Source organism: Salmo salar, chromosome 12 (genome assembly GCF_965601325.2).
Source record: "Salmo salar chromosome 12, fSalSal1, whole genome shotgun sequence".
Classification (NCBI taxonomy): Eukaryota; Metazoa; Chordata; class Actinopteri; order Salmoniformes; family Salmonidae; genus Salmo; species Salmo salar.
Genome location: NC_138302.1, coordinates 34,424,287 through 34,451,805, shown reverse-complemented (window position 1 = coordinate 34,451,805; position 27,519 = coordinate 34,424,287). Strand labels below are relative to the sequence as shown.

The 27,519-nt window shown below is 43.6% G+C and overlaps 2 protein-coding genes across 4 annotated transcripts in view; both read left to right on the top strand.

Moving 5' to 3' along the window:
- The window catches only part of LOC106564888 (testis-expressed protein 2), a 52,718-nt gene extending 39,260 nt beyond the window's left edge, over window positions 1-13,458 (top strand). For 2 of the 3 annotated variants that reach the window (XM_014131378.3, XM_014131377.3), the window contains exons 9-13: window positions 8,125-8,251; window positions 10,259-10,372; window positions 10,551-10,760; window positions 11,150-11,270; window positions 11,564-13,458. In XM_014131378.3, coding sequence (XP_013986853.3) covers window positions 8,125-8,251; window positions 10,259-10,372; window positions 10,551-10,760; window positions 11,150-11,270; window positions 11,564-11,719 — 728 coding nt within the window. In that variant the 3' untranslated portion in view covers window positions 11,720-13,458. The remainder of the gene's footprint in view (window positions 1-8,124; window positions 8,252-10,258; window positions 10,373-10,550; window positions 10,761-11,149; window positions 11,271-11,563) is intronic. The other variant, XM_014131379.3, reaches the window with a different exon arrangement.
- A 2,280-nt stretch (window positions 13,459-15,738) lies between these two features.
- Window positions 15,739-27,451, top strand: LOC106564889 (coiled-coil domain-containing protein 40). Its single transcript, XM_082959549.1, has 16 exons — window positions 15,739-15,879; window positions 16,129-16,228; window positions 16,380-16,519; window positions 16,637-16,719; window positions 17,102-17,214; window positions 17,468-17,625; window positions 20,129-20,269; window positions 20,430-20,551; window positions 21,043-21,280; window positions 21,651-21,849; window positions 22,473-22,591; window positions 22,853-23,071; window positions 24,805-24,907; window positions 25,157-25,176; window positions 25,258-25,416; window positions 25,724-27,451. The coding sequence occupies exons 1-16, from the start codon at window positions 15,739-15,741 to the stop codon at window positions 25,982-25,984; spliced, it is 2,316 nt and encodes a 771-aa protein (XP_082815675.1). The 3' UTR covers window positions 25,985-27,451.
- The last annotated feature ends 68 nt before the right edge of the window (window positions 27,452-27,519 follow it).

Here is a 27,519-nt window from a genome sequence, read left to right as displayed (position 1 = left end):
GCTCGCTCAGCCAGGCTCCCACTGTGCGATGTGCTATTAGCAGGTTTGAATTCCACTTCACACCGCCCCTGCGTTGCATTTGATCCCCTCCGCTGCGTGGTGACATTGTGGCAGAGACAGGGCTGTCATTTGGAGCCGTGCTGTGCAATCTGTTTATTAGAATCACTCTTTCATTCCGGAAGGCCCTTTACCAGAAGGCATGAACTGTAGATTCAATCTAGCGTGGTTCTCTATAAACATACGGGAAGTTTTGTGGGTGTTTGTATGTCATGTTGTGGAATTATTGCAATCAAAAGGAGAGATCTTATTACATTTCTTCAAAACAAGTCAACTTTATTATTTAATTCCAGCAGTAATGGAGCTTGTCAACGAGGACCCCCCCCCGTAGTTGATTGACAACCAGCAGGACTAAGCCACAGCATTTTATAGCAACGTCCGTCCTCCTGGATGTTCATGACAAATCACAGATGAGAGAATTTATTCAAAGGCACATTTTGCTCTCATGCAACAGACATCAAGATTTACATGGTGCCAAATATCTGTCCCCAGTTCATTTACTGCTTGCTTGTACAAAAATACTAATGCAACCTAGAATACTAAATCTTTTCTTTTAAAGAAACTGGAGATTAGTTCTCCCTGTTACCGACAGACAAACACACAGACACTAATCATGAAATGGAATGTTGTCTAATCACCAGTCCATTGTAAATCCACTGTCAGTGTTAAAGAAGCCCGCTTTCAGCCCACACACAGATGAGTGTTCTAAAAATCCCCTATTCTGTTGCATAAAACAACCATTTTATGCAATAACAGTAGTATAACATAATCTTGTAATTTCTGTTCTGACAGGCGCACTGTTGATTTACATCCTCTAATTATTTGCACACGTCACTACTGTTTAACACGTGTACATTTTCTCTCTTTTCACTCACACTCCACACTCTGCTCTGTCCTAGTATGGACGTGTCGGTGTGTTTTGTGATGACTCCCCACCGCTGCCTTATCCAGCCCCTTTCTCTGATTAATAAGATTGTAATATTAGGGCTCTGTGTTGAGTTCATCGGCTCTGTCATAACCCCTGGACCAGGGGACAACAACACCACTGAGAGACACAATGTAATGCTAGCTAACAGTGCTAACAACAACCAAGAGACCACAATGACAGCAGCTATAGCAATGCTAAGTGCTAACAAAAACGCCACTGACAGAAACAATGTAGTGCTAGCTAACAACAACCAAAGAGACCACAGTGACAGCAGAGATAACAATGCAAACAACAACAGTGGCAATGGTGATGGCCACAACGCTAACAACGGCAGCAACAAGAACAAAAGACAAGTATCTTTTACATAGCCATTTAGCCAGTCATGCTAACAACAGCAACGATCACAACAACAAGTTATAGGCTGGTCATTCATTCAGCATTCGAAAAAGCAATGATGGCGAAGGAGGATAAATGTTTGGAAAGGGTTAAGGCTGCACACACACCCACACAAACTAGACCGTCATATGATCGATAAGTAATGGGAATAGGTTATTCATTGAAGGAGACGCCAGACTGGTCCGTGTCGGTGATGACTTAATACTTCCATTCTATATTGTAAGACTAAGAATTGTAACATTTCCGTTCATCAACAGGGGGAGCATTTCCAATCCCAGTTGGGGCAATAGCTCAACTCAATATCACAAATTGACAACATTATCAATCAATATATCTAATAAGAAGAATTTGATCATTATGTTCCGAAGGAGTCAACCCAATCCTGATAGGCGTTTACTCACTCAATATCACTCATTGACAACGTTATCGATGAGTACCATGCTATGTTAATTAAGCTCTTGTTTAGAATATTATGCTACAGTGGTGGAATGTGTTTTGTGGGAAAATGCCTTGCTAAGTACAATGTAATCAAGTCCTGAGCTGTTGAATGGGTCACATGGTTCTGTTAGACTGAGTAAATAAAGGCTGAGGTACACTAGAGGGGCCATAGACTTGGCTGTTAGTTGCACAACCAGCTTCTCAGTACAAACACACTGCAGTTTGTAAAGTACAGTTGAGCAGAAGTTTAGACCAGTACATAATATGAATATTACTAGTAATAAATGCCTCAACTTTAGTAGAGTGACTGTCGGTTGGTTGCTTTCTAGCAGAAGCGGAGTGTCTCTCGTAACATCTAACCGTCCAGCTCCTTACCTTCCGTATTTGCACAGTAGGTAATCATTATTGGGTGCATACACAGCACATGTCATTTCTGGGTACATACAACCTTAATGAAGTTATGCCCCACAGTATAGATTTTCTTGCATCTTATTAGTGTGTGAATATTAGGAGAGATGGATTCATATGACATGTAGATTAGGTACTTTACATTCTAGTAATGGCCAAAGATGACTGGCCCACTGAATGCCCCACTCTATTGGGGCATGGCCCTCCTATGGCCTACATCCTATGGCCTCGAATTTTAATTGATGACGGCCTCTCTTTTTAAATTGCATATTCAACAACTTACAAAAAAATTGAAGCTGAAATTGGGATTTTATTTTAGGAATAAGGTCTGTTTTTCATTTGAAGCCAGAAGGAGGCTAGTATCAGCTACATTTTTGCCTTTACTAGACTATGGGGATATTTTATATATGAATGCTTCCGCTCAGTGTTTGAGATCAATTTGACACCCTTTACCATGGCACTTTGAGATTTATTTTAAACTGCAAAACCCTTACGCAACACTGCACTTTGTATACCAGGGTTGGCTGGCCTTCTCTAGTCACTCGTAGGCTCAGTCACTGGTATACTTTTATTTACAAAGCCATTTTGGGTTTACTACCTTTTTTTATTTGGACATTTTTATTGTTCAGAAATGTGGTGGGTAATCTCTTCATTCGCTGGACTTTATCCTGCTAACTGTTCCAAATGTCTGAACTGAATTTGGTAAAATGGCTTTTATGTACTCTGTGCCATCGTCTTGGAACGCCTTACAAAATACTTTAAAACTGGAAGGACTTGTCCCGATTGGTATTTTTAAATCACTGATGAATGATCTTGAGACTGATTCCCTGACCTGTCAATGTTTTTAATTTGCTGTTTTTGATTTTGTTATACTCTTGTGAATTCTATGGTTTTTACAAGATTACTTGTAGTTTTTCATGTTGTTTGTCTGTAATTTTTGTAATGACTTGGTGCTGCCTATCTTGGCCAGGACGCTCTTTAAAAATATATTTTAAATCTCAATGTGCCCTTCCTGGTTAAATAAATAAATAAAAATGTTTAGCTAGGGCCCGGTCTTGAATCTGCTTCCCCCATGGGGCTGAGTTAGAGACAGGAAGAGATGAACACTAGTGATATGTGTTTTTCTATGTCTGGCAGTTGGGTTGTCGCTTCTGTCTTTCTACACTACCCATCTTTCATTCTACCAGTTTCTCTGTTCCCTCTCTCTGTTCCTCTCGTACTATTTCTTCCTCTTTTTGCCAAACACTCTCTGTCTCTCGGTGTCTCCCTGCTGTTCCTCTGTGAGTCACTGCCACCAGTGTTTTGTCATTTCTATTACCCGGCGCTCTGATGAGACTTAATGAGAGAGGAAATGGATTCCACCACAGGCTAAGAGGGGAACAGATTCTGTTGGATCAGAGTTGAAGGAATGCACTTCCACTACACTCAGGGGGACTGGGTTATGTTCATTAGTCACCAAACAGTAAAGTATTGAGTGAAATGAGAAGGGCTACTTACACTTTTCCAATAAGAATGAACACAACCCAGGCTTCCACAGACATTTTTTTTTGTGGGTTGTTAATTGTGTTTTTTGTGAGTTGTTATGGGTTTAAAGAGTAATCAGCTTTCTGGGAAAATACTGTGTTTATTGCCTGATGTTTTGCAGTGTAAGATGTTGTCAATGAGAAGGTGGTTCGATCCAACTAGGTTACAGAGTCCCTCTATCTCGCAACCGAATGTTACTTAGTAATGATCATATGCTGCAACCGTTTCGAAATAGGCCCCCAAGTAAGTAGGGATTAGGTCAATATTGAACTCTCACTAACAGTAGAATTTGCTGGAAAACATAATTCATTTTACATCAACAAACAACCTTCAATTCATTACATTTTCATCTCTGAAACATGTTTGTATATTGTTTTTATTTTGGCAACCCCACTGCCGTGCCAACCCCCACCCCGACCACTGAATATCACTGTTCTAGACTGAGGCTAACACACAGCTGAACTGGCAATGTGCAGGTTAATAAACACACATTTTTGCTAGAATTCACCAACGTTTCAATCATTTGCATTGGAACAAGAGTATGCAACTATAATGTTTCTTAAGGAAAAGATTCCTCTAGCTTACATTCTAAAGAAACGTTTATATAATCCAGGACCGTTAGAGAGGCCCTGTCTGTCCTCCAGGCAGCTCAAGGTCTCTGCCTTCTGCCCTTACTGGAAACTGCTGGGCAACCACGATCAATAAAACTCACTGGCAGTGGAATAGAGGGTGGACCTAAGGACCCACATCTATCTATATCTGTCTGTCTGTCTCGGTCTGTCTGGTCCTGCTCGTCACCAGGCCAGCTCACCCCAATTAGGCCAGAGTTGGCCGTTCAATACATCTCTCGCAGCTAGCGATTTGGTGCTCCTCTCCCCACGCTATCAGCCCTGCCCTCCCTTAACCCCTAACGCTGTCGGACACAGCCTTATTATCACCAGGGCCACACAAGGTTTGGCAAGGGCCACAAGGCTTCCTCTCTCTCACACACCATGGGGATGTGGTCTGAGTGGACAGGGCTGGGGTGCGTTTGTGTGCGTTTGCATTGTCTTGTGGTCACTTCGCACAGCTAGCGTTCAGGCTTGGAGAGGACGGTGTGGAGAAAGAAGCACAGCTTCTCCAACTCTCTGGGAGTGTTCACCCAGTAGGCGAATGGTGTCACTAGTTGGTTTTCATGCATAGTTCCTCGTTTTTTCAACCTGCTGTGTTTCTGTGAAAGCAACAAGAACAGTGAGGCTACAGGTCAGCCTGGCACATTGATGGCTTATGAGCTTTCAACTCAAATGTTACTGTTTATGATTTTCCTCTCAAGGATAGTCCTAGGTCAATTACCTTGGATGAAAGCCCACTGAAAAACTGGCTAACAATACTTATTGAAAATGAATATAATACTCAATGCTAATTACATTTGTACCAAAACGTTGTCTGTCTAGTTATCAAGTCTCTTCTAGCTGTAAGTAGGCCTTACATCTGTCATTTCAAAGCAGTGTGACATACAGTTGTCTTTCTGTACAACAGTGTTCTAAGACAAGCCATGATAAAGACCCTGTGATATACAGGATGTATGTTATTCAATTAGACTCATACAGAGCTTCACTGTTTGGAGGGGGATATGAGTCTCCAATTGTCGTGTGTACAGTGTACAGTGCATTTGGAAAGTATTCAGACTAGAGGTCGGCCGATCAACTCCCGAGATTAGGCTGGCAAATACTAAGGTGCCTATAAGAACATCCAATAGTCAAAGGTATATGAAATACAAATGGTATAGAAAGAAATAGTCCTATAATAACTACAACCTAAAACTTAACTGGGAATATTAAAGAACTGGGAATATTGAACCACCAGCTTTCATATGTTCTGAACAAGGAACTTAAACATTAGCTTTTTTACATGGCACATTATGCACTTTTACTTTCTTCTCCAACACTGTGTTTTTGCATTATTTAACCCAAATTGAACACGTTTTGTTATTTGTTGGAGACTAAATTAATTTTATTTATTTATTATATTAAGTTAAAATAAGTGTTCATTGTTCATTCAGTATTAAAAAATCATAATCGGTCGACCTCTAATTCAGACCCCTTGACATTTTCCACTTTTTGTTACATTACAGCCTAAAATTGATTAAATTGTTTTTCTCCCCTCATCAATCTACACACAATACTCCATAATGACGAAGCAGAAACATGTTTTTTGAAGTGTGTGTGTGCGCATGTGCATGCATAAAAACGGAAATATCACATTCACATAAATATTTAGACCATTTACTATTTACACCTTTTGGCGGCGACTGCAGATGTTGTATTCGGCGCATGTGACAGTTTGATTTGATTGATTACAGCCTCAAGTGTTCTTGGGTATTTCTCCCATTCTTCTCTGCAGACCCTCTCAAGCTCTGTCAGGTAGGATGGGGAGCATCGTTGCACAGCTATTTTTAGGTCTCTCCAGAGATGTTATTTTGAGTTCAAGTCCAGGCTCTGGCTGGTCCACTCAAGGACATTCAGAGACTTGTACCAAAGCCACTCCTGTGTTGTTTTGGCTGTGTGCTTATGGTCGTAGGCCTGTTAGGTGAACATCCGCCCCAGTCTGAGAACCTGCTCAGGACTTCATTAAGGATCTCTTTACTTTGCTCCGTTCGTCTTTCCCTCGATCCTAGTCTCCCAGTCCCTGCCGCTGAAAAACATCTCCACAGCATGATTCTGCCACCACCATGCTTCACTGTAGGGATGGTATTGGCCAAGTGATGAGCGGTGCCTGGTTTCCTCCAGACTTGAGGCTTGGCATCAGGCCAAGGGGTTCAATCTTGGTTTCATCAGACCAGAGAATCTTGTTTCTCGTGGTCTGAGAGGCCTTTAGGTGCCTTTTGGCAAACTCCAAGCGGGCTGTCATGTGCCTTTTTTACTGTGGCTTCCGTCTGGCCACTCTACCATAAAGGCCTGATTTGGTGGAGTGCTGCAGAGATGCTTGTCCTTCTGGAAGGTTCTCCCATCTCCACAGAGGAATTCTGGAGCTCTGTCAGAGTGACCATCAGGTTCTTGTTCACCTCCCTGTCCTTCTCCTCCGATTGCTCAGTTTGGCCGGGCGGCCAGCTCTAAAAAAAATATTGGTGGTTCCAAACTTCTTCCATTTAAGAATGATGGAGGCCACTGTGTTCTTGGGGACCTACCCTTCTCCTGATTTGTGCCTCGACATAATCCTGTCTCGGAGCTCGACGACAATTCCTTCGACCTCATGGCTTGGTATTTGAATTTGAATTGAGTTTACCACAGGTCGACTCCAAGTTGTAGAAATATCTCAAGGATAATTCATAGAAACAGGATGCACCTGAGCTCAATTTCGAGTCTCATAGCAAAGGGTCTGAATTCTTATCTAAATAAGGTATTGTCTTTATGGGTTATTGGGTGTAAGAAATTAATTTAATACATTTTAGAGTAAGGCTTTAACTTAACAAAATGTGGAAAAAGTAAAGGGGTCTGAATACTTTCCGAATGCACTGTATGTGTCTGTGTGTCGTCTATTCATTGACTGTCTGATTCAGCCGGCTAGAATTCCCATCATTCCTGCTGTGGGAGAGATACGTGGAGTGGTGTGTTAGTGTGAAGTCTTACTGTGTTGCTAAGAGAAAGTGTATGGTCTGTCTCGCTCTCACATTCACACACACACACACACACACACACACGCCTGCATCGTCTATCAACCCAGGAGTGCAGAGCTGGGGCTTTCAGAAGAGACGCATGTTAATGCAGCGAACAGCGCCCCGCTGACATCAAACGAGCCCTATGAGGGGTATCGTACGGTGTCCAACTGTTTCCTCTCTGTTGAAAGGGTCCTGTGATCTCTCTCTCTTTTTGTATCCCTCACTTCGGTTCTCTTCCACTGTCCGGCAATGCGAGAAGGATGGGGGGGAAAGAGGGAGAGAGAGGGAGATTTGAGAGCGTGTTGAAGGTGGGGGTCCGAGATGCTAGGGGGCGGGGAAGAGGCAGGGGAGCGAGGAGGACTGGGCAGGAGAAGTCAATGACAGACTGAAGGCCAGTGTCCTGGAGCATTCGCCACAGACTGAGAACCTTTAGCCAGATCTACTCAACTTTTATGCTCTGCAGATCTGGAAAGTTCATCACTTACTGTAGTTTCCAATGACTTTACCTGAAGCGCTGCCATTTGTCTTCATGCTACGGTCAATTGTGGTAGGTTACCGTTCAAAGCTGGGTCAAGTAGTTTGGTATGTCAAAATGATCATCTGATATGTGTTCCTCCACTCCATTGTGATTCTTCCAAACACACTGAGATGTGTAATTTCGACTACACACACACACACAGACTTGTCGTCCCCCGCCCTACACACACACACCAACCTGTCTGTCGGTCTCCCCCAGGTCTGTGGTTTGACTTGGAGATTTCGTACAGCGGCTCCTTCCTGATGACCCTGGAGACTAAGATGAACCTGATCAGACTGGGGAAGGACGGAGACGGCGTGCGCATCAGAGACATCAGCAAGGATGGGTAAGGGGAAGGAACGGTCCTCACTAAACACAACACCTACTCTAATAATGATTATAAATGTTCATTCTTGGTTTACGGTGTAGGGTTAACAGTATTTTAACTATGAAACATTTAGTGAACATAACATTTAGTGAATAACCTTCATTTTCCACAGTAAACATTTGTGTAGCCTACTCAGTGTATGGGAAGTATGAGACATTCTCTTCACTATCCAGTGGGATATTAACCTTATTAATAGCTGCTTTGTTGACAAATTTGCACTGACGTTTAGGTTTTCTTGAAACAACTGTTAAAGGTTTACACTGTTTTCCTCCTCTGAACACATAATGACAGAATGAGCTTTCCACAGGATCAGGGGTGGGCTACCTGTTCTCTTAACTCGTCTTCTGTACTCTCTACCTTTTTTTCCTCTGTCCTTCCTTCCTTCCTTCCGTTCCTGGACGCACCCTTACATGGATATTGTCTTTACCTGGTGAGTGCGGAGTTTCTCTGGGGCCTTCTCGTTTCCATTTTCATTTCAATCTGTTTTTGTAGTCATTTCATTACATATAGCTTCCATCTAACTGACATTGTGAATGGGTTCATTTTGTCGGTGTTCAGACTCTGTGTGTCCTCATGTGAACTCTAAAACAAAGGGGATCTCAAGGTGACGCATCAATCCATACTCAGTGTTTTCCATTAGCGCCGGCTGATGCTGTCGGCCAATCAGCCAGTTAGACTCATTTTTAGCTTGCTACATTTTCCACTTCATATTAACTAGGTTACTTTTCATTTTAAAAGTTTCAATCCGCTAGTCCATCGAGCCATGTCCCGCTCGAATTAACGATATGATTCTACTAAAGATCTATTGATAGGATAGGCGCCTGTCGGTCACAAAGCGAGCGTTGACAGGGAAACGCAGCAGAGAGGAGGAGGCGAAGCGTGAGGTTTCACTCTCACCAAAATCTTTCCAAAATAAGCCCAATGCGTTTCTATGGGATTGTTTTAGACCTAAGCTTGTCACCTGTCTTCCCTCGTTTGGGACGACTTCCCCCATTGTTAGGGCGGAGACATGAGCATCTGGTCATTATATACAGATCTCTGGTTGCAGTCAAATTTCTTTACACGGAGTAGGTAGAGAGAGTGCTCTTGAAATCCACGACTTAGCCTATTTTAATTTCTGACACATTTATTTTCTTTTGGGTGTTTCCACATAGCCGGCAACGTGGAGTCGTGGAACGTTGTATGCTATTTACAGTGCACTGATTAATAATTGAACAGCAAGTGTTTACTAGTTTATCATAGGTGTCGAACTGACTGAATATAGTCGTTCTCCTATATCCCTTTGCCATTCATAAATCATACAACGTGGTTATATGTCCATGGTATCACATCGGGACAAGTAAACCAAAAGATTTTCCTAGGTTTCCTTTCCTAGGACGTCGGTGTCTTGCCAGACAGTGACGCTGAAGTGAGTGACTCTCGTCTGTCAGTGTAGTCTACCGAATCGCATCGGTGAGAGAGTCGTTCACTTGTCTCCCTAATTTTCATAGGCTACTGGTAGGCCTAGGCTTTTTGGCGCTTACACGCAGACAAATTCTGGAAACATTCGATGAAGATGGTGAATCATCATTGCAGAAACAATAGGTAGTGGAGAGCCTCATTCTGGTCCAAATATGATAATTAGGGCCCTCACAAAATGCAGGCATTAAAATGGAATTCAACAATATTTAAAAAACTAAATGTATTGAACTGTAATTAATTTGCCCAAGTTTATCATAAGACATGAACAGAATCCATCAATGCAACTTCACGAAGAGGCAATGAAAATGCCTGTCTGTATGTGTGTGGTGCGTGGGTCTACCACCTTGTGTAAGTCATTAACGATTATGCTAAAGAAGAGTCTTCTGGTAGATGTAAACACTTGTATTTCCTCGTGTGAACAGGCTTTGTAGTTCTAAGTTGCACCTCTCCCTCTGAAAAAAATGGGGATGAATCCATACTGAATCGTGTGTGTGTGTGTGCCAGGTACAGACCACGGACGTACTGCCTGGCGGACAGTGATGAGGAGTCATCCAGTGCAGGGTCCTCAGACGAAGAGGATAGTTCAGAAGTCACCAATGATGTCCCTGGAGCAGAGGGGTGAGACTAATTACAGTGTATTAACTTTTACCCTAATTATTTACCTTGTTTACCTTTTTAAAGTACCTTTCTGTACAACTTGTATCTAATCCAGACTTGAACTTAATTCAGACTTTTACATAAATCAAGGTAGATTTGCGCGACAAAGTAACACCCCTAAATCTCTCCTCTCCATTAGATACATGGGGGGCCGCCAGCCCAGTAAGATCATGCGCTTCGTGGACAAGATCGCGAAGTCCAAGTACTTCCAGAAGGCCACCGAGACAGAGTTCATCAAGAAGAAGATGGAGGAGGTGTCCAACACGCCCCTGCTGCTCACCGTGGAGGTACAGGAGCTCCGAGGAACGCTGGCCGTTAACATCCCACCCCCACCCACTGACAGGATATGGTATGTTCTTAACAGCTTCATATAGTTATACATCATACCTCCGCCCACCAACAGGATATGCTATACCCCAACACATTCATACCACCACAATACATAATGAATACACTTTAATATAGTATTATAGGGGTGCCGATCAAACATTTGTTGGCATACTGTTGTGCATTAGTTAATGCTGTTCTGCAATGCACATGTGCCCTCTGCTGGTGACTGATCAGATCCTTGGAAAACTGACATTTTATGTACCTTATTATTCTGAGTAACCTTTACCATTAACTTGCCCACACAGTACAATAACCAATGACCCAATGAGTGCTGCATGATCTGTTATAGTTGAAATCTACACTCTGGTGTTTCTCTAGTGTGTTTGTTGACTCTGTTTTGAATCGCAGGTATGGCTTCAGAAGTCCACCCCACCTGGAGCTGAAGGCTCGGCCCAAACTGGGAGAGAGAGAGGTCACACTGGCCCACGTCACCGACTGGATCGAGAAGAAACTGGACCAGGAGTTTCAGGTGTGTGTGTGTCTGCATGCCTGTGTCTGCATGCCTGTGTCTGCATGCCTGTGTCTGCATGCCTGTGTCTGCATGCCTGTGTCTGCATGCCTGTGTCTGCATGCCTGTGTCTGCATGCCTGTGTCTGCATGCCTGTGTCTGCATGCCTGTGTCTGCATGCCTGTGTCTGCATGCCTGTGTCTGCATGCCTGTGTCTGCATGCCTGTGTGTGCGTACTTTGTCCAAACTGTATATCCGCATACTACATCCAAATGTAACACCTCTGAATCTCTCCCGTCTTCTCTCCGACGTAGAAAATCTTTGTCATGCCAAACATGGACGACCTGTGGCTGACCATCATGCACTCTGCCATGGACCCCCGCTCTTTTGGAACGCCCTCCACAGCCGATACGACCCAGAGGGAAACGGAGCTCTCCGAAGTAGAGGGGGGCGCCACTAACGGCATATGAAGGATTGTTTACAGTATTTGCCTGAAACATGTGAATTAGAATGGGTGCCAGGGGGCCTTGTAGTAGTATAAGGCCTATTGGTGTATAAGGACACACAAAAAGACATCCGTTACCACATTGACATTCCAATAGCTCCATACCCAAGGGTCTTTTCTGTCACTGGCAGAACAGGATGACCTCATCAGATGAACTGTGATCTTTAATAAGCTCACTGACGGAACAAGACAGAGGTCAGTCAACCAACCAGGAAGGACAAACACTAAAAATAAAAACTGTCACTTGCTGCTCTTTTCTTTTTTTTTTTTTTTAATCAGTGGAGGATGAACAGACTTACAAAATTACATTTTTCTAAGAATGTCACATGTAACAGTGATACAACCTTTGACAGGGGCAGGTTAGAGGCTAGTGGTATAGGTGGAACGGTGTGGAGAGTTTTTTTTGTGGGTTATAAGGTTACACAGTGTCCTATGAACACATGGTTATCTCGCATTCACCGTTCACCTTACGTCCTAGATAGGAAACAACTTTTGTTTGGGGACCCAAATCAAGAGAATAAAGTGAAAAGAAATAGTTGAATGAGACATGCAACCGCTAGATTATACTTTTGTTATTGTACAGGTGTGTCTGCATTTGTGTGTGTGAAGCCTGACACTAAAAGCAGGAATGGATACTTTTGACAATGTCACATGTATTATTTGCCATATGATTTGAGGCATCAAATGTACCCTATGCTTTGTGTCCTAATGCTCACGGTCTGTGTCCAGGTGAACACTAACAGTATATACACTTGTGGCGTGACCCCACATATTTTACTGCTCGGGGTAGAAGTTCCCCTTTACTACAGGTCTAAAATCAGATTACTCCACCCCAAATTCTGTTTTGGGGATGAGAATATGTCTGACCCTACTGTATATCAGTGGTAAGGGGGAAAGTTCTACCTATTCCCTTCTTAACTGTACACCACACCTCTTAATATGCAAATGATCACTGTGTCCATATCTATATGGAAGCAGATATATGAAGCCCCTCCCCTCGTTTTTCTCTGGAAGCCAATGCTATAGGGTTAGCCGTCATTACCTAGGCAACACGTGTCTTTAATTCACTAATGCCTATGCAAATTCCTTGCTAACTAAGGACATGGACATGAGGTGAGCAATGAGAAAATAGTAATATATATATATATATATATCTCATAGAAATGTATTTCTGAAAAGGTGTACATAAGGGGCCTAACACTTTTGTTGAATGTATGTATGGCTATATTGACAGATTGTTGGACAGTTTTATTGTTTGTTGTATGGAAACTATTCCTAACCAATCACATCAATTATTTTGATTGGGGTATGCCAAGTATTGCACAACTTAAACAGAAGTTTTGATTTATTTTTTTCCCCTGTAAACACTAATGCAATAGTATCTACAGACATGTATTGCATATTTGCAGTGCTATTGTGTTATACTCTCTCTAGCATGTACAATACCCATGGCACGTTGAGACCATTCCTGTGGTGCTCGGCACCACATAGGTTTTCATTTATTCTTTCAAATGATGTAGGAACAGTGTTGTGTTTTTTTTAATGTATTTTCAAATGGCCGTCATCAACAGTTGCCAATGCTTGGAAATGAGCCACCTTGCCACGTGCTAAATGACACTTGGTAGAGTTAAACTAAATGATGTAGTGTACCCTTTGCCAAAACTATCATTTAATACTGGGAAAATAAACTTGACTCCAAAAACATTTGTAATCTCAAAGATCATCACTATTGAAGTCTGAATCACTTTCTATACTGTGCTGTTATGTTTTCTTAATTTTGCAGTTAAGTTTTAAATGCGCAGTATTAGTATTGAATTTGTTTACGTGAATTCCTATCTGTTTCCATTCGTTCCTTTTATTTGTCAGGACACTTAAGCACTGTTGTAGAATGTCATTGATGAAGGAATATCTCGTTTTCACTTTCCGTCTACAGTACTTCTAATTCGTTTCTTCATTTTTGTTTTATTGATTATTTGGTTGGTAATATTATTATTATTTGAACCCTTGATAAAGATGAGCCAAAAAGACTATCAAATATTGCATGCATTTTTTTTTTTTTTAAATGTGATTATTGTATATTAACACAATTGCTCAGAGAAAGAGATTTAGTTTAAAAAGTAATAAAACGATTTTCAAAAAGGTAGGTGTCAAAGTAATTGGCACCCCTGTTTTCAGTACCCCAGCAACAAATAATGACACTGAGCCTTTAAAGAAAAGAAAAAAAGATTGGAAAACACAGTGGGAGGGATCTGGGGAGCGTGCTAAGAGTATTGAAAACAGGGGTGGCAATAACCCCTAATTTCATTTTTTTTTTTATTTAATCAAAATCTTTCTCTGTGCAATTGTATTAGTATAAAATAATTACATTTTCAAATGTTTTGCAGTATACAATATAGCTCAGTATTTGTATTATTTATTTTATACAGTCTCTTTGCTCATCTTTATCAAGGGTGCCAATAATTATTGACCTGAATGTAGGCATAGTACCAGGTTGGAATTAGAATGTTTTGTAAAGCTTTGTCTGCTTTTCTGAAAGACAATGTACGATGACAGAATATGAATATCACATCAGATGTATACGATAAAGAGTTGATGATTCTGCAAATAGATGGATTATTTAGGTTTTTAAGGACAAATTTGTTGAGCCTCATCCATGTCTGCTGCTTGGCTGGAACATGTCTCTTAGTTGGGAGAGACAAAGTTTCCCTAAAGGAAGTTCTCTAAAATGATGCCTTTTTATTTTTACAAATGTTGATTTAGCAGGCATTGTTGTTTTCTGTTATCGATTTTGTACGACTATGAATTGCAATGGTATTGTGGTACAAATGATTATAAAATATCAACTTGCTTTGTAATTATTCGCTCTTGATTGAAATAAAGATTTTTTTTTTTTTTTTTTTTTTTTATATGAACCTATTTTTGGTCATTTTCTGAAGTTATTTTAACTGCCACACTCACATGCCCATGCATCAATATTTCAAATGTTCAAGTTCATTCATCTCTGAAAATCCATATACTGCAAAGCTTGAATTGTCCACAAATTTCAATCATGAATATTCATGAGGGGCGGCTCTATTCAATTACTAGGCTCTACCCCCTTATCCCTTCACGGGAGTTTATCGTTTCCTAGCAACCTCTGACCGGCTTACAAACAGTGGTGAGTCTACCTGTTTTTAGTTTCAAATTCAATTTCGTACTACTAGCTACAGGATTATTTGTTGTTGCTGAGGAGGTGATAAAGCAACCCTAAGGTTTAGTAACTTATGCATTCGAGAATATTTAAAACATTCTGGTATTTTAAGCTGTTGTCAAATGAAAAATTAGCTATCTAGTTAGCGTTAATAGCATATAAACGATAAGCACGCTAACTTCAAGACAAGTGGAAAGCAGCATGTAATGAGAAACATTATGCGCATAGTAGGCATAGCCATCATAGGTATTTCATTTTGAAGCAAAGGTATGAGGGCCTAATAAATGATTAATATCTTCAACTTCATAACGTTAGTGAATAAAAATATTTGTGTCTACCCTGTCATGTCTTCCCAGGTGATGACAGGAGGCTTTGTCAGACAACTTTTACATTTTCAGTATTGCTTCAATACATTATTTTCATTCTCTGACCTTTCTTTCAGCTCTGAAGAGACAACGCCTTAATAACTCAAGAAGCAGGTAAGGCTTTCAATGAAAGGGCGTTAAAAGAGCAGGTGACATTATTTAGCAGACACTCTTATCCAGAGCGACTTACAGTACAGGAGCAATTATGGTTAAGTGCCTTGCTCAAGGGCACATCAACTGATTTTTCACCTAGTCGGCTGGGGGATTCAAACCAGCGACCTTTCGGTTACTGGCACCAAAGCTCTTAACCGGTAGACTACCTGCCTATATGACTGCAATGAAATCCAATGTTGTTGTGACTTGGGTGTCACAAAGGCAACCTTCTTGTAGTGCTGACAGAGTCAACCATCTTGGTCCCCACCGTGTCCAATGGAGGGTGGAGGAAGTGAAGGAGGAGGGGAAGAGGAGAGGAGGGGAACCCCGCCACAGGAGGAGGCGATGAACAGCCAGGTGGTGCTGACGAGGCAGCAGAGGACTCTGGGGTTACTGTGCTACCTGTGCAGGAGGTTTGTGAAAGAGACTGCTCTACAGCATAGGATACGTCATTTCTCACCTTTCTCAAATTTTCGATTTGTGAGTCTCATGATATTGTCTCATCGGCATTTTATTTGTAATCACTCAAAATCATGAAATTATTTCCAAAAGACGATTTCGACATGATTTAGCCGAATTAAAAATAATACTTTATTATTACTATTATATTGTATCTCTATGGATCAAAAAGTGACTTCCTGATTGTCCTATCTGTCCTCCATGCAGGGTGGATCTGCAGAGCATGCTGAGGCGGGGGCTGATGACCCAGTGTCACAGTCAGGAGACAGTGGTACAGGCGCAGCCTTCAACCCCACCAGCAACTCAGGTCAGCTGGGTTTCAATAAGAGGGAGGGAAAGAACAATGGTGGAAATCTTAACTGATTTCTATCATCTTTGAAATTGAGTTGAGCACTGTGACTTGTCAAGCACGGTATCCGTTGAGGTTTGATCACGAAACATATTTTTTTGGGTTCCAGTTAACGGAACGATGCCCTTGCCACCTCACCCCTCATTGCACCTCTCACTCCCCCTCTCTGACAGCGATGGGGACGAGTTACGCAGGGTGGCGGAAGAGGATGATGATGAAGATGAGCTAATCGTGCTGGACCCTGAACACGTAAGCAGTTTTCCCGCTTAACATCACTGCCAACATTGTTTTAATTACCTTATGGTTTAAACCCTGTTATGCTTATCAGATGAACGTCGTAGTATGGTTTCTCCTATCTGCCTGCAGCCGCTGATGAAAAGGTTCCAGACTGCACAGAAAAACCACCAGAAAAGCAACCGGAGAGACTCAACATGGAGTTGCGAGAGAAGGTAAAGTAGGTCTCACCTTCTGAAGCAAAGACTCTAAATCCTTTACAATGGTTTACAATCAAATCAACATGGACATCCACTTTACAGTATACATGCAGTACGATTCATGCCATTTATGGGTCCCCGTTTGGAATTCACTCTTTTCCCAGGAGAGGGCGCCATTGACTTGTTTTGGCTCAATCTCGAAACATTACCCTGTGCTTTCATTTTTTTTTAAATGATCTATAAGCAGCATCAATTGATTTACAAGGATTAATCACTATTGTTATAACATTAAGAAACATCCATAGGTCTTGCAGTGCGTTTCTAATGCATTTGCCCTATGTAATTCTGACCCCAAGCTATCCTCTCTTTCCCTCCCCTCCTCCACCCATCTCCCTAGATGGCTATTTAGATGTCTGATAGCGAGGCGGCAGCGCAGACAGGCCCAGGATCAGCTAGAGGGGGTCCGAAGCCAGTACCGCACCAGTCAGGCCGGCAAGCAGAGGTCACACGGTGAGACCCATAGAGATATAACCACCGATCGAGCAACATTATGCACTTATTTTGCTGTAATATAAGTCAAATTAAGATCCTATATCTGTACTATGGCTTGGGCCAGGAGTTTTTCTTGACCTAATCAAGGAAAAAATCAGGACCCTATCCTAGTTATAATAGTCCATAACGGTCACCTAAAGGTTTTCCTGGTCAGGTGACGTAGTCAGGAAAAACTCCTGTCCCTAACTACGTCTATCACCTCCTTCCTCAGTGTCCCAGCTGCAGAGTGAGGTAGCGAACCTGGCACTGCGTCTGTTCTACATGCAGGAGGTTAACACCGACCTGCACTCTGACATCACGGCCATGAAGAACGCCTCGCGCAAGGCCCACTCCGAGAAGACCCGGGCAGAGAAGCAGAAACACAAACAGGTCAGGACACACGCCTTCCTTCTTTTACAACTGATTCAAGATCAACCGAATGGCATGTTAGTTCTAATGTTAACCTTTCTGAGCCAAACCGCAAAACTGGTCCTGGACCAGTTGCTAAGGGTCTATAAATAGAATTTAAAATAATTCTTATTACTAAATCAAATCAAATCAAATGAATTTATATAGCCCTTCTTACATCAGCTGATATCTCAAAGTGCTGTACAGAAACCCAGCCTAAAACCCCAAACAGCAAGCAATGCAGGTGTAGAAGCACGGTGGCTAGGAAAAACTCCCTAGAAAGGCCAAAACCTAGGAAGAAACCTAGAGAGGAACCAGGCTATGAGGGGTGGCCAGTCCTCTTCTGGCTGTGCCGGGTGGAGATTATAACAGCACATGGCCTAGATGTTCAAATGTTCATAAATGACCAGCATGGTCAAATAATAATAATCATAGTAGTTGTCGAGGGTGCAACAAGTCAGTAACACAAGAGTAAGTGTCAGTTGGCTTTTTCATAGCCGATCTTTGAGAGTATCTCTACCGCTCCTGCTGTCTCTAGAGAGTTGAAAACAGCAGGTCTAGGACAGGTAGCACGTCCGGTGAATAGGTCAGGGTTCCAGCAGGTCTGGGACAGCAGGTCTGGGATAGGTAGCACGTCCGGTGAACGGGTCAGGGTTCCATAGCTGCAGGCAGAACAGTTGGAACTGGAGCAGCAGCACGACCAGGTGAACTGGGGACAGCAAGGAGTCATCAAGCCAGGTAGTCCTGAGGCATGGTCCTAGGGCTCAGGTCCTCCGAGAGAGAGAAAGAAAGAAAGAAAGAAAGAAAGAAAGAAAGAAAGAAAGAAAGAAAGAAAGAGAGAATTAGAGAGAGCATATTTAAATTCACACAGGACACCGGAAAAGACAAGAGAAATACTCCAGATGTGACAGACTGACCCTAGCCCCCCGACACATAAACTACTGCAGCATAAATACTGGAGGCTGAGACAGTAGGGGTCAGGAGACACTGTGACCCCATCCGATGAAACCCCCGGACAGGGCCAAACAGGTAGGATATAACCCCACCCACTTTGCCAAAGCACAGCCTCCACACCACTGGAGGGATATCTCCAACCACCAACATACCATCCCGGGACAAGGCCGAGTATAGCCCACAAAGATCTCCGCCACGGCACAGCCCAAGGGGGGGGGGGGGGCGCCAACCCAGACAGGAAGACCACGTCAGTGACTCAACCCACTCAAGTGACGCACCCCTCCCAGGGACGGCATGGAAGAACACCAGTAAGCCAGTGACTCAGCCCCCGTAATTACTATGGCTGAATCTTCTCAAGAAGTGTATTACAAGCGATTGCTAATATGACCCTCTCTCTCTTTCTACCCCCCTCTCAATTCAATTTCAATTCAATTTAATGGCTTTATTGGCATGGGAAACATGTTAACATTGCCAAATCAAGTGAAGTGGATAATAAACAAAAGTGAAATAAACAATAACAATTTTCGGTAAACATTACACTCACAGAAGTTCTAAAATAATAAAGACATTTCAAATGTCATATTATATCTATATACTGTACAGTGTTATAACGATGTGCAAATAGTTAAAGTACAAAAGGGAAAATAAATAAACATAAATATGGGTTGTATTTACAATGGTGTTAGTTCTTCACTGGTTGCCCTTTTCTTATGGAAATAAGTCACAACTCTTGCTGTTGTGATGGCACACTGATATTTCACCCAGTAGATATCGGAGTTTTGTGGATCTGTGTAATCTGAGGGAAATATGTGTCTCTAATATGGTCATACGTTTGGCAGGAGGTTAGGAAGTGCAGCTCAGTTTCCACCTCATTTTGTGGACGGTATTCACATAGCCTGTCTTCTCTTGAGGGCCAGGTCTGCCTGTGGCGGCCTTTCTCAATAGCAAAGCTATGCTCACTGAGTTTGTACATAGTCTAAGCTTTCCTTAAGTTTGGGTCTGTCACAGTGGTCAGGTATTCTGCCATTGTGTACTATCTGTTTAGGGCCATGGAGCATTCTAGTTTGCTCTGTTTGTTTGTTAATTCTTTCCAATGTGTCAAATAATTATTTTTTTGTTTTCTCATGATTTGGTTGGGTCTAATTGTGCTGCTGTCCTGGGGCTCTGTGGGGTCTGTTTGTGAACAGAGCTTACTTAGGGGACTCTTCTCCAGGTTCATCTCTCTGAAGGTGATTGCTTTGTTATGGAAGGTTTGGGAATCGTTTCCTTTTAGATGGTTGTAGAATTTAACGGATCTTTTCTGGATTTTGATAATTAGTATCGGCCTAATTCTGCATGCATTACTTGGTGTTTTACGTTGTACACAGAGGATATTTTTGCAGAATTCTGCATGCAGGGTCTCAATTTGGTGTTTGTCCTATTTTGTGAGTTCTTGGTTGGTGAGCGGACCCCAGACCTCACAACCATGAAGGGCTATGGGTTCTGTAACTGATTCTCCCTCTCTCTACCCCCCTTTCTTTCTCTCTCTCAGGACTTGTATGTGGAGCGGTTGACCAAAAACATGGAGCGTCTGACGGAGCAGCTCTGTATGAAGTCCAGACCATCGCCCAGTCTGAGGAGGCCCAGGCAGCCACGGAGGCCCTCTTTGAGGGTACACCACTGTCCACTCCGGGTGGGTACAGGCTTTTGTTCCAGCCAAGTAGTAGCACACCTGATTCAACAATAAAAAATTAAAAAATATGAATCTGTTACTGCTTAGGCTGAGGCAAAATCTGTACACACAGACGGAATAGGGAACGGTGTGCATTTTGCCTGTGTGTCTCTCGATACAGGCCCAGATGGAGATGGACTCTTTGGAGATGGGGAGGAAGCAGCTGCTGCCGCAGTGGAACAGCATCCTGGTGGGCATGAGGAGACGAGACGATGCCTACACCGCAATGCTGGAGGCTCTATGGTGAGGACGCTTAAATGCCTAGCACTGTGTAGAGTCTACACACATCACAGGATGCTGCTGAGGGGAGGACGGCTCATAGTAAGGGCTGGAATGGAGTGAATGGAATGGTATCAAACATATTCCGTTCCAGCCGTTACTATGAGCCTGTCCTGCCCAATTAAGATGCCACCAGCTGCCTGTGACACACACACCTCACCAAACAGTGTAGAACAGCAGCCTGGCGGGCATGACGAGATGAGGCCTACACCGCCATGCTAGACGCTCTACAGTGGGAGAGAATATGGCAACCCTATTCTCTATATAATGCACTAGTTTTGGCAAGATGTACATTGGCCAGTCCAGTGTCTATTTACAATACAATTTGTATTTGCTGTACATCAGTGCTGCTGGTCTGCTCTGGTCAAACGTTCTCTTTGAGACTGGACATGCCGTACACCTGTGTGATGCCACTGTGTACACGTCTATCAACCTCTCTCCCTACCTCCATCCAGCACAGCCACCCACCAGGTCCGCTCCTTAGACACAGAGATCGAGGGCTTCAAGAAGTCCATCACGTGGGAGGAGGAGCGCAATGAGCCGCTGACAGTACTACTGAACCGGACCCAGCTGGACAGCGCCACCTCCAGGAAGCTGATCTCCCACAGCCAGCAGGAGGCGCTGCAGGCCCAGTACAGCATCTACACGCGGACCCTGCAGGAGACCGAGCAGACACTGCAACGCGTCAACACAGTGAGTGGATGAATTGGTTTTATTTGACACATTTGAAATGCGTATAGGTTGCTTTAACCAAGTGGAATCAACAATACCCACATTGAAATGAATCAAGGATAAAAACACAATGAAGTCAAAAGACTTGCTTTCATTGTGGTTTGTTTTCTTATATTTTTTTCCTCAAGTCCACAGTTTATTGTTCTTGGTGTATCTTTTGTTCTTTCCCTATGCAGGCTCCTCTGAATGCAATATCCGCTCAATATGAAGTGACTGGAATGTTGTATTGTTGTTGTCGTGACTCATGTAAGTGGATGATAGTACGATGAAACACTTTTAATCCCTGTCTCTCTCCCTCCCATCTCCTTATCTCTCTCCTCCCCCTCTCCAGGAGTGTGCGGTGCACCAGATGGAGGTGTCCTCCCTGAGGAAGCAGACAGAGAAGGAGTGGGAGCGGCGCATCGAGCTGGAGGTCGGCATCATGTCCAAGATGCAGGAGCATCTCACCCACGACAAGGCCACCAAGTACTCCCGACGCCGCACCGACAGGACGGCCGCCCACAAGAGGGAGAAGGTGAGCATTGGTCGCCGTATTTTTGGGGATCCTGACTGGCAGCGGTCTAAGGCACTGCATCCCATAGAGTGGCGCACAATTGGCCCAGCGTCGTCCGGGGGAGGGTGGGGTAGACCTTCGTTGTAAATAAGAATTTGTTCTTAACTGACTTGTTAAATAAAAGTTCAATACAAACATTTGGGGCTCACATAACTTTTTTTCCATCAAGTTTATTTCGGGAGTTTTCAAGTAATTCATAACATTAAAAAACACATTTTGCAGTGTATTGTCAATAATATTGTGGAGATGTGTTAAGAATGGGAGACTTTGTAGAATTACAGCACAGAAGGAGTTTAATCTGGTTGTTATTTAATATGAACATTGGTATAACTTGAGCTAGTTTTTCAATAACCTGTGTAGACAAAGGGTAAATTGATAACCACCCCAACCACAATGCTACATATGAAACTTTGTTAGTGCGATGTATCTCTGTGTTCAAACCATTCTGTGTGTGCGTGTCTCTCCCTCTTCACCCTACCAGGAGACCCAGCTGCCCCGGCTAGAGAATGAAATGGCAGCGGTGACGCTGTAGAGCAGTGACGTAACCCTGCGTCTGGAGGGTCTGGCCCGCACCCTCGCCTCACTGGAGACGGAGATGAGCCGAACTGCTCAGCGCCAGCGAGGCCAGGATCAACAAGCGCGTCACCGTCATCGATTGCAAGCAGGCCACCATTAACGTTTACAACAAGAAGATTGAGCAGCTCATCGCCAGCACTGGGGTGAGAGTTAACTTACAACCAAGCACTGACCAGTAACCAGCTGAATATTTTGGGGTTATTGTCTAAGAATAAAGGACTATAGGTACTGAATCTAAAATAGGTGGCACCTACAGATCTAGAATGATATTCTATTTTTATGGTAGCACCATCCTCTACAATAAGACTGGAGCTAGAATGGATTTGAAACGTTTCAGCTTTGAAAAATGCACATTTTCCAAACTTTCTATGTTGTCTTGATCACGTCCCTACGTACGTCAACAGCACGAGGACCTGGGCCTGTTGGAGATCCAGGCCAATACTTTGACCAAGCAGCTGGAAGGGGTGGGAGGAGAGATCAAGGAGCAGCAGCAGCTCTGGCTGCGGCAGCAGGGGGAACTAGTGAGACTGACCCAGGAGAAACAGGCCCGGAGCACCGCCCTGCTCACACTGCAGACTCAATTCACCATCCTACAGCAGAGGAAAGTCCGCACCGAGTGTACGTAAACACAGGCGGACCCGCACACACGCTGACCCAGGAGAAACGGGCTCAAAGCACCACCCTGCTCACACTACGGACACAACTCTCCATCCGCAACAAGAGTAAAACACACGCACAGTGGATATAGAGCAAAATATGATTTATTTAAGTGTCATACACCTACCGGTACCCAGCTCACATGGGCTTAGAAGACACTACAGAATAAAATAACATTTTACAAATTCTGCGCATACAATAGTTATGGCCAGTACAGCTACCATCTAGCCAATCTACATAAACAGTACATGTATCCTCCTCCTCCAGGCATTGTGAACGAATGGAGCAATCTCAAACACGCCCTGTCTGAAACAAAATTCAAGACACTTCACCATTTCTTTTTACAAAAAAGAACATGTCTCAGATCGTCACACAGAGCAAAAGAATTACAATATAGCAATTAAACACTGGAGTGATAGATGTGCAGAAGATGAGTGTGCAGGTAGAGATACTGGGGTGCAAAGGAGCAAAATAAATAAAATAAATAACAGTATGGGGATGAGGTAGTTGGATGGGCTATTTACAGATGGGCTATGTACAGGTTCAGTGATCTGTGAGCTGCTCTGACAGCTGGTGCTTAAAGCTAGTGAGGGAGATATGAGTCTCCAGCTTCAGTGATTTTTGCAGTTCATTCCAGTCAGAGAACTGTAAGGAAAGGCGGCCGAAGGAGGAATTGGCTTTGGGGGTGACCAGTGTTGCTATGGTGACCAGTGAACTGAGATAAGGCGGGGCTTTACCTAGCAAAGACTTATAGATGACCTGGAGCCAGTGGGTTTGGCGACGAATATGAAGCGAGGGCCAGCCAACGAGAGCATACAGGTCGCAGTGGTGGGTACTATATGGGGCTTTGGTGACAAAACGGATGACACTGTGATAAACTGCATCCAATTTGCTGAGTAGAGTGTTGGAGGCTATTTTGTAAATGACATTGCCGAAGTCAAGGATTGGTAGGATAGTCAGTTTTACGAGGGTATGTTTGGCAGCATGAGTGAAGGATGCTTTGTTGCGAAATAGGAAGCCGATTCTAGATTTCATTTTGGATTGGAGATGCTTAATGTGAGTCTGGAAGGAGAGTTTACACTCTAACCAGACTCCTAGGTATTTGTAGTTGTCCACATATTCTAAGTCAGAACCGTCCAGAGTAGTGATGCTGGACGGACGGGCAGATGTGGGCAGCGATCGGTTGAAGAGCATGCATTTAGTTTTGCTTGCATTTAAGAGCAGTTGGAGGCCACGGAAGGAGAGTTGTATGGCATTGAAGCTCATCTGGAGGTTAGTTAACACAGTGTCCAAAGAAGGGCCAGAAGTATACAGAATGGTGTCGTCTGCGTAGAGGTGGATCAGGGAATCAGTACACATAGAAATATGTCTGTTTCAGTTCTAAACCACTGCATTCTATACTGCCCTACAAAGGCAAACGCAGTAACTACAGGTTTTTTTTCCTACAAAATCTGATTTCAAAGTATTTTTCTGTCTAGACAGACAGCAATTTCTGTACTCCATAATACATTTTGTCCGGAAACTAAATACCACATTATCAGATATACCTGGCCATTACAACAGATCAAAGACTTTTGACCAAATTGAAGGGCAGTATGCTAGACATACTGTATATAGACTTAAATATGACGTATAGAAATGCCTCCACACCATTGCACTTCATGTATAACAGTGTATTTCTGTAATGTTGTGTGTTTAGGAGGCAGAGAGAGACTCCAATGAGATGCAGATGAAGCTAGAGAGGATCCAGGAGGAGAAGGACAGGCTGTTCAACAGTCTGGTGGAGTCAGAGTCAAACAGTAGCAAGTAGTCTGTCTAGAAACATGAGCCTCTGTCTGTCTGTATCTTGGCCTCATTCGAGTGTGCGTGTGTGTGTTTGTTTCACATGTTTGTGTTATGTGTTTTTGATTATTTCACCCGTGCTTCTACATCTGCATTGCTTGCCGTTTGGGGTTTTAGGCTGGGTTTCTGTATAGCACTTTGTGACATCTGCTGATGTAAAAAGGGCTTTATAAATACATTTGAAAGTGGATGGGTCGATGGGTGAGAAGTGGTTGGCGTGTTGGTGGCTGTACGTTCCTGTGTGTGTGTGCAGTACGTACATGCTTAATATGTGTGTCTATGTTGCCTGTGTGTGTCCCCACCCTAACAGCAAGCGGAGGAGTGTGACGGGGTCCTCAGAGAGCTGCAGCAGGACCAGGCCAGTCTGAGCAGCAGTCTGAGGGACAAACAGCTGCAGCTGGGAGAGCTCCATAGAGCCAAAATTGTCCTCACCTCAGACTTCTACTGTCTGCAGGACACGAAGGAGAGGGTACGCGACACATTCACCCATTCACTCTCAACATTATTCCTGCCCAGCTTATTGTTATCCATAGTTGAGAAGTGGTTTCCACTGTGCATAGCTGTTTGAATATCTCTTTTCATCTCATGCCATGTCTTTTTTAATCTCTTATCCATCCTTCTTTTCCGTTCTCGGTCTGGTTCCCTCGCTCTGTCTCTCTCTTTCTCTCTCACACCTAATCTCTCTCTATCCTCCCTTTCTCCCTCTCTCTCTGTCTCTCTCTCCTCCCTCCCCCGCTCTTCCGTCTCCTTCATCTCTCCTCTTTCCATTCCTCTAGAACCTGGCCCATCTGGTCTCCTTCCAGGGCCGGGCAAAGCAGCTGCAAGCGGTGCATGAGGGTCGCTACAGCGACCCTGTCCACCGGCGAAGCTTTGTAGCCTGCGCTGCAGGAGGAGCGTCTGCACGCTGTGGCCACCATCCTGCACCATGTCCAGCAGGAGTTCCCCCAGCACCAAGGGGCGCTACGACGCCTCTCCCTAGCCCTGGCCGCGCGCTTGCTGACACCGCTTGGTCAGGAGACCCACTGACTATTACATGACTGAAAACCCCCATCATAGGATCACCCACAGTTTATTTTGTTTCAGTTTATTTTCAGTTGATAAAATGAAGAGTTGATTTAATATATACACTGATACATCCTGCCAGCGTGTGAAAATAATATTGTCCATGGATAAACTGAAGATACACACACAGTATATAAACATTAAAAGCAACATTTGCTATTCTTTCTTTACTTAATATCCGCAAACTAGCTAAATCTTAAGTATGGAATCACAAAAGCCAGCCTATGAATGATCATATGTCAAATCAAATCAAAGTTTATTGGTCACGTGCGCCGAATACAACAGGTGTAGACCTTACAGTGAAATGCTTACTTACAGGCTCTAACCAACAGTGCAAAAAAGGTATTAGGTGAACAATAGGTAAGTAAAGAAATAAAACAACAGTAAAAATACAGTGAAAAATAACAGTAGCGAGGCTATATACAGTAGCGTGGCTATAACAGAAGCGAGGCTACATACATGCACCGGTTAGTCGGGCTGATTGAGGTAGTATGTACATGTAGATATGGTTAAAGTGACTATGCATATATGATAAACAGAGAGTAGCAGCAGCGTAAAAGAGGGGATGGGGTCACACAATGCAAATAGTCCGGGTAGCCATTTGATTACCTGTTCAGGAATCTTATGGCTTTGGGGTAAAAACTGTTGAGAAGCCTTTTTGTCCTAGATTTGGCACTCCGGTACCGCTTACCATGCGGTAGTAGAGAAAACAGTCTATGACTGGGGTCTTTGACAATTTTTAGGGCCTTCCTCTGACACCGCCTGGTGTAGAAGTCCTGGATGGCTGGCAGCTTAGCCCCAGTGATGTACTGGGCCGTATGCACTACCCTCTGTAGTGCCTTGCGGTCGGAGGCCGAGCAATTGCCATACCAGGCAGTGATGCAACCAGTCAGGATGCTCTCGATGTTGCAGCTGTAGAACATTTTGAGGATCTGAGGACCCATGCCAAATCTTTTTAGTTTCCTGAGAGGGAATAGGCTTTGTCTTGCCCTCTTTACGACTGTCTTGGTGTGTTTGGACCATTCTAGTTTGTTGGTGATGTGGACACCAAGGAACTTGAAGCTCTCAACCTGCTCCACTACAGCCCCGTCAATGAGAATGGGGGCGTGCTCAGTCCTCCTTTTCCTGTAGTCCACAATCATCTCCTTAGTCTTGGTTACGTTGAGGGATAGGTTGTTATTCTGGCACCACCCGGCCAGGTCTCTGACCACCTCCCTGTATGCTGTCTCGTCATTGTTGGTGATCAGGCCTACCACTGTTGTGTCGTCTGCAAACTTAATGATGGTGTTGGAGTCGTGCCTGGCCATGCAGTCGTGGGTGAACAGGGAGTACAGGAGAGGACTGAGCACGCACCCCTGGGGGCGGCCCGTCAGGAAGTCCAGGATCCAGTTGCAGAGGGAGGTGTTTAGTCCCAGGATCCTTAGCTTAGTGATGAGCTTTGAGGGTACTATGGTGTTGAACGCTGAGCTGTAGTCAATGAATATCATTCTCACATAGGTGTTCCTTTTGT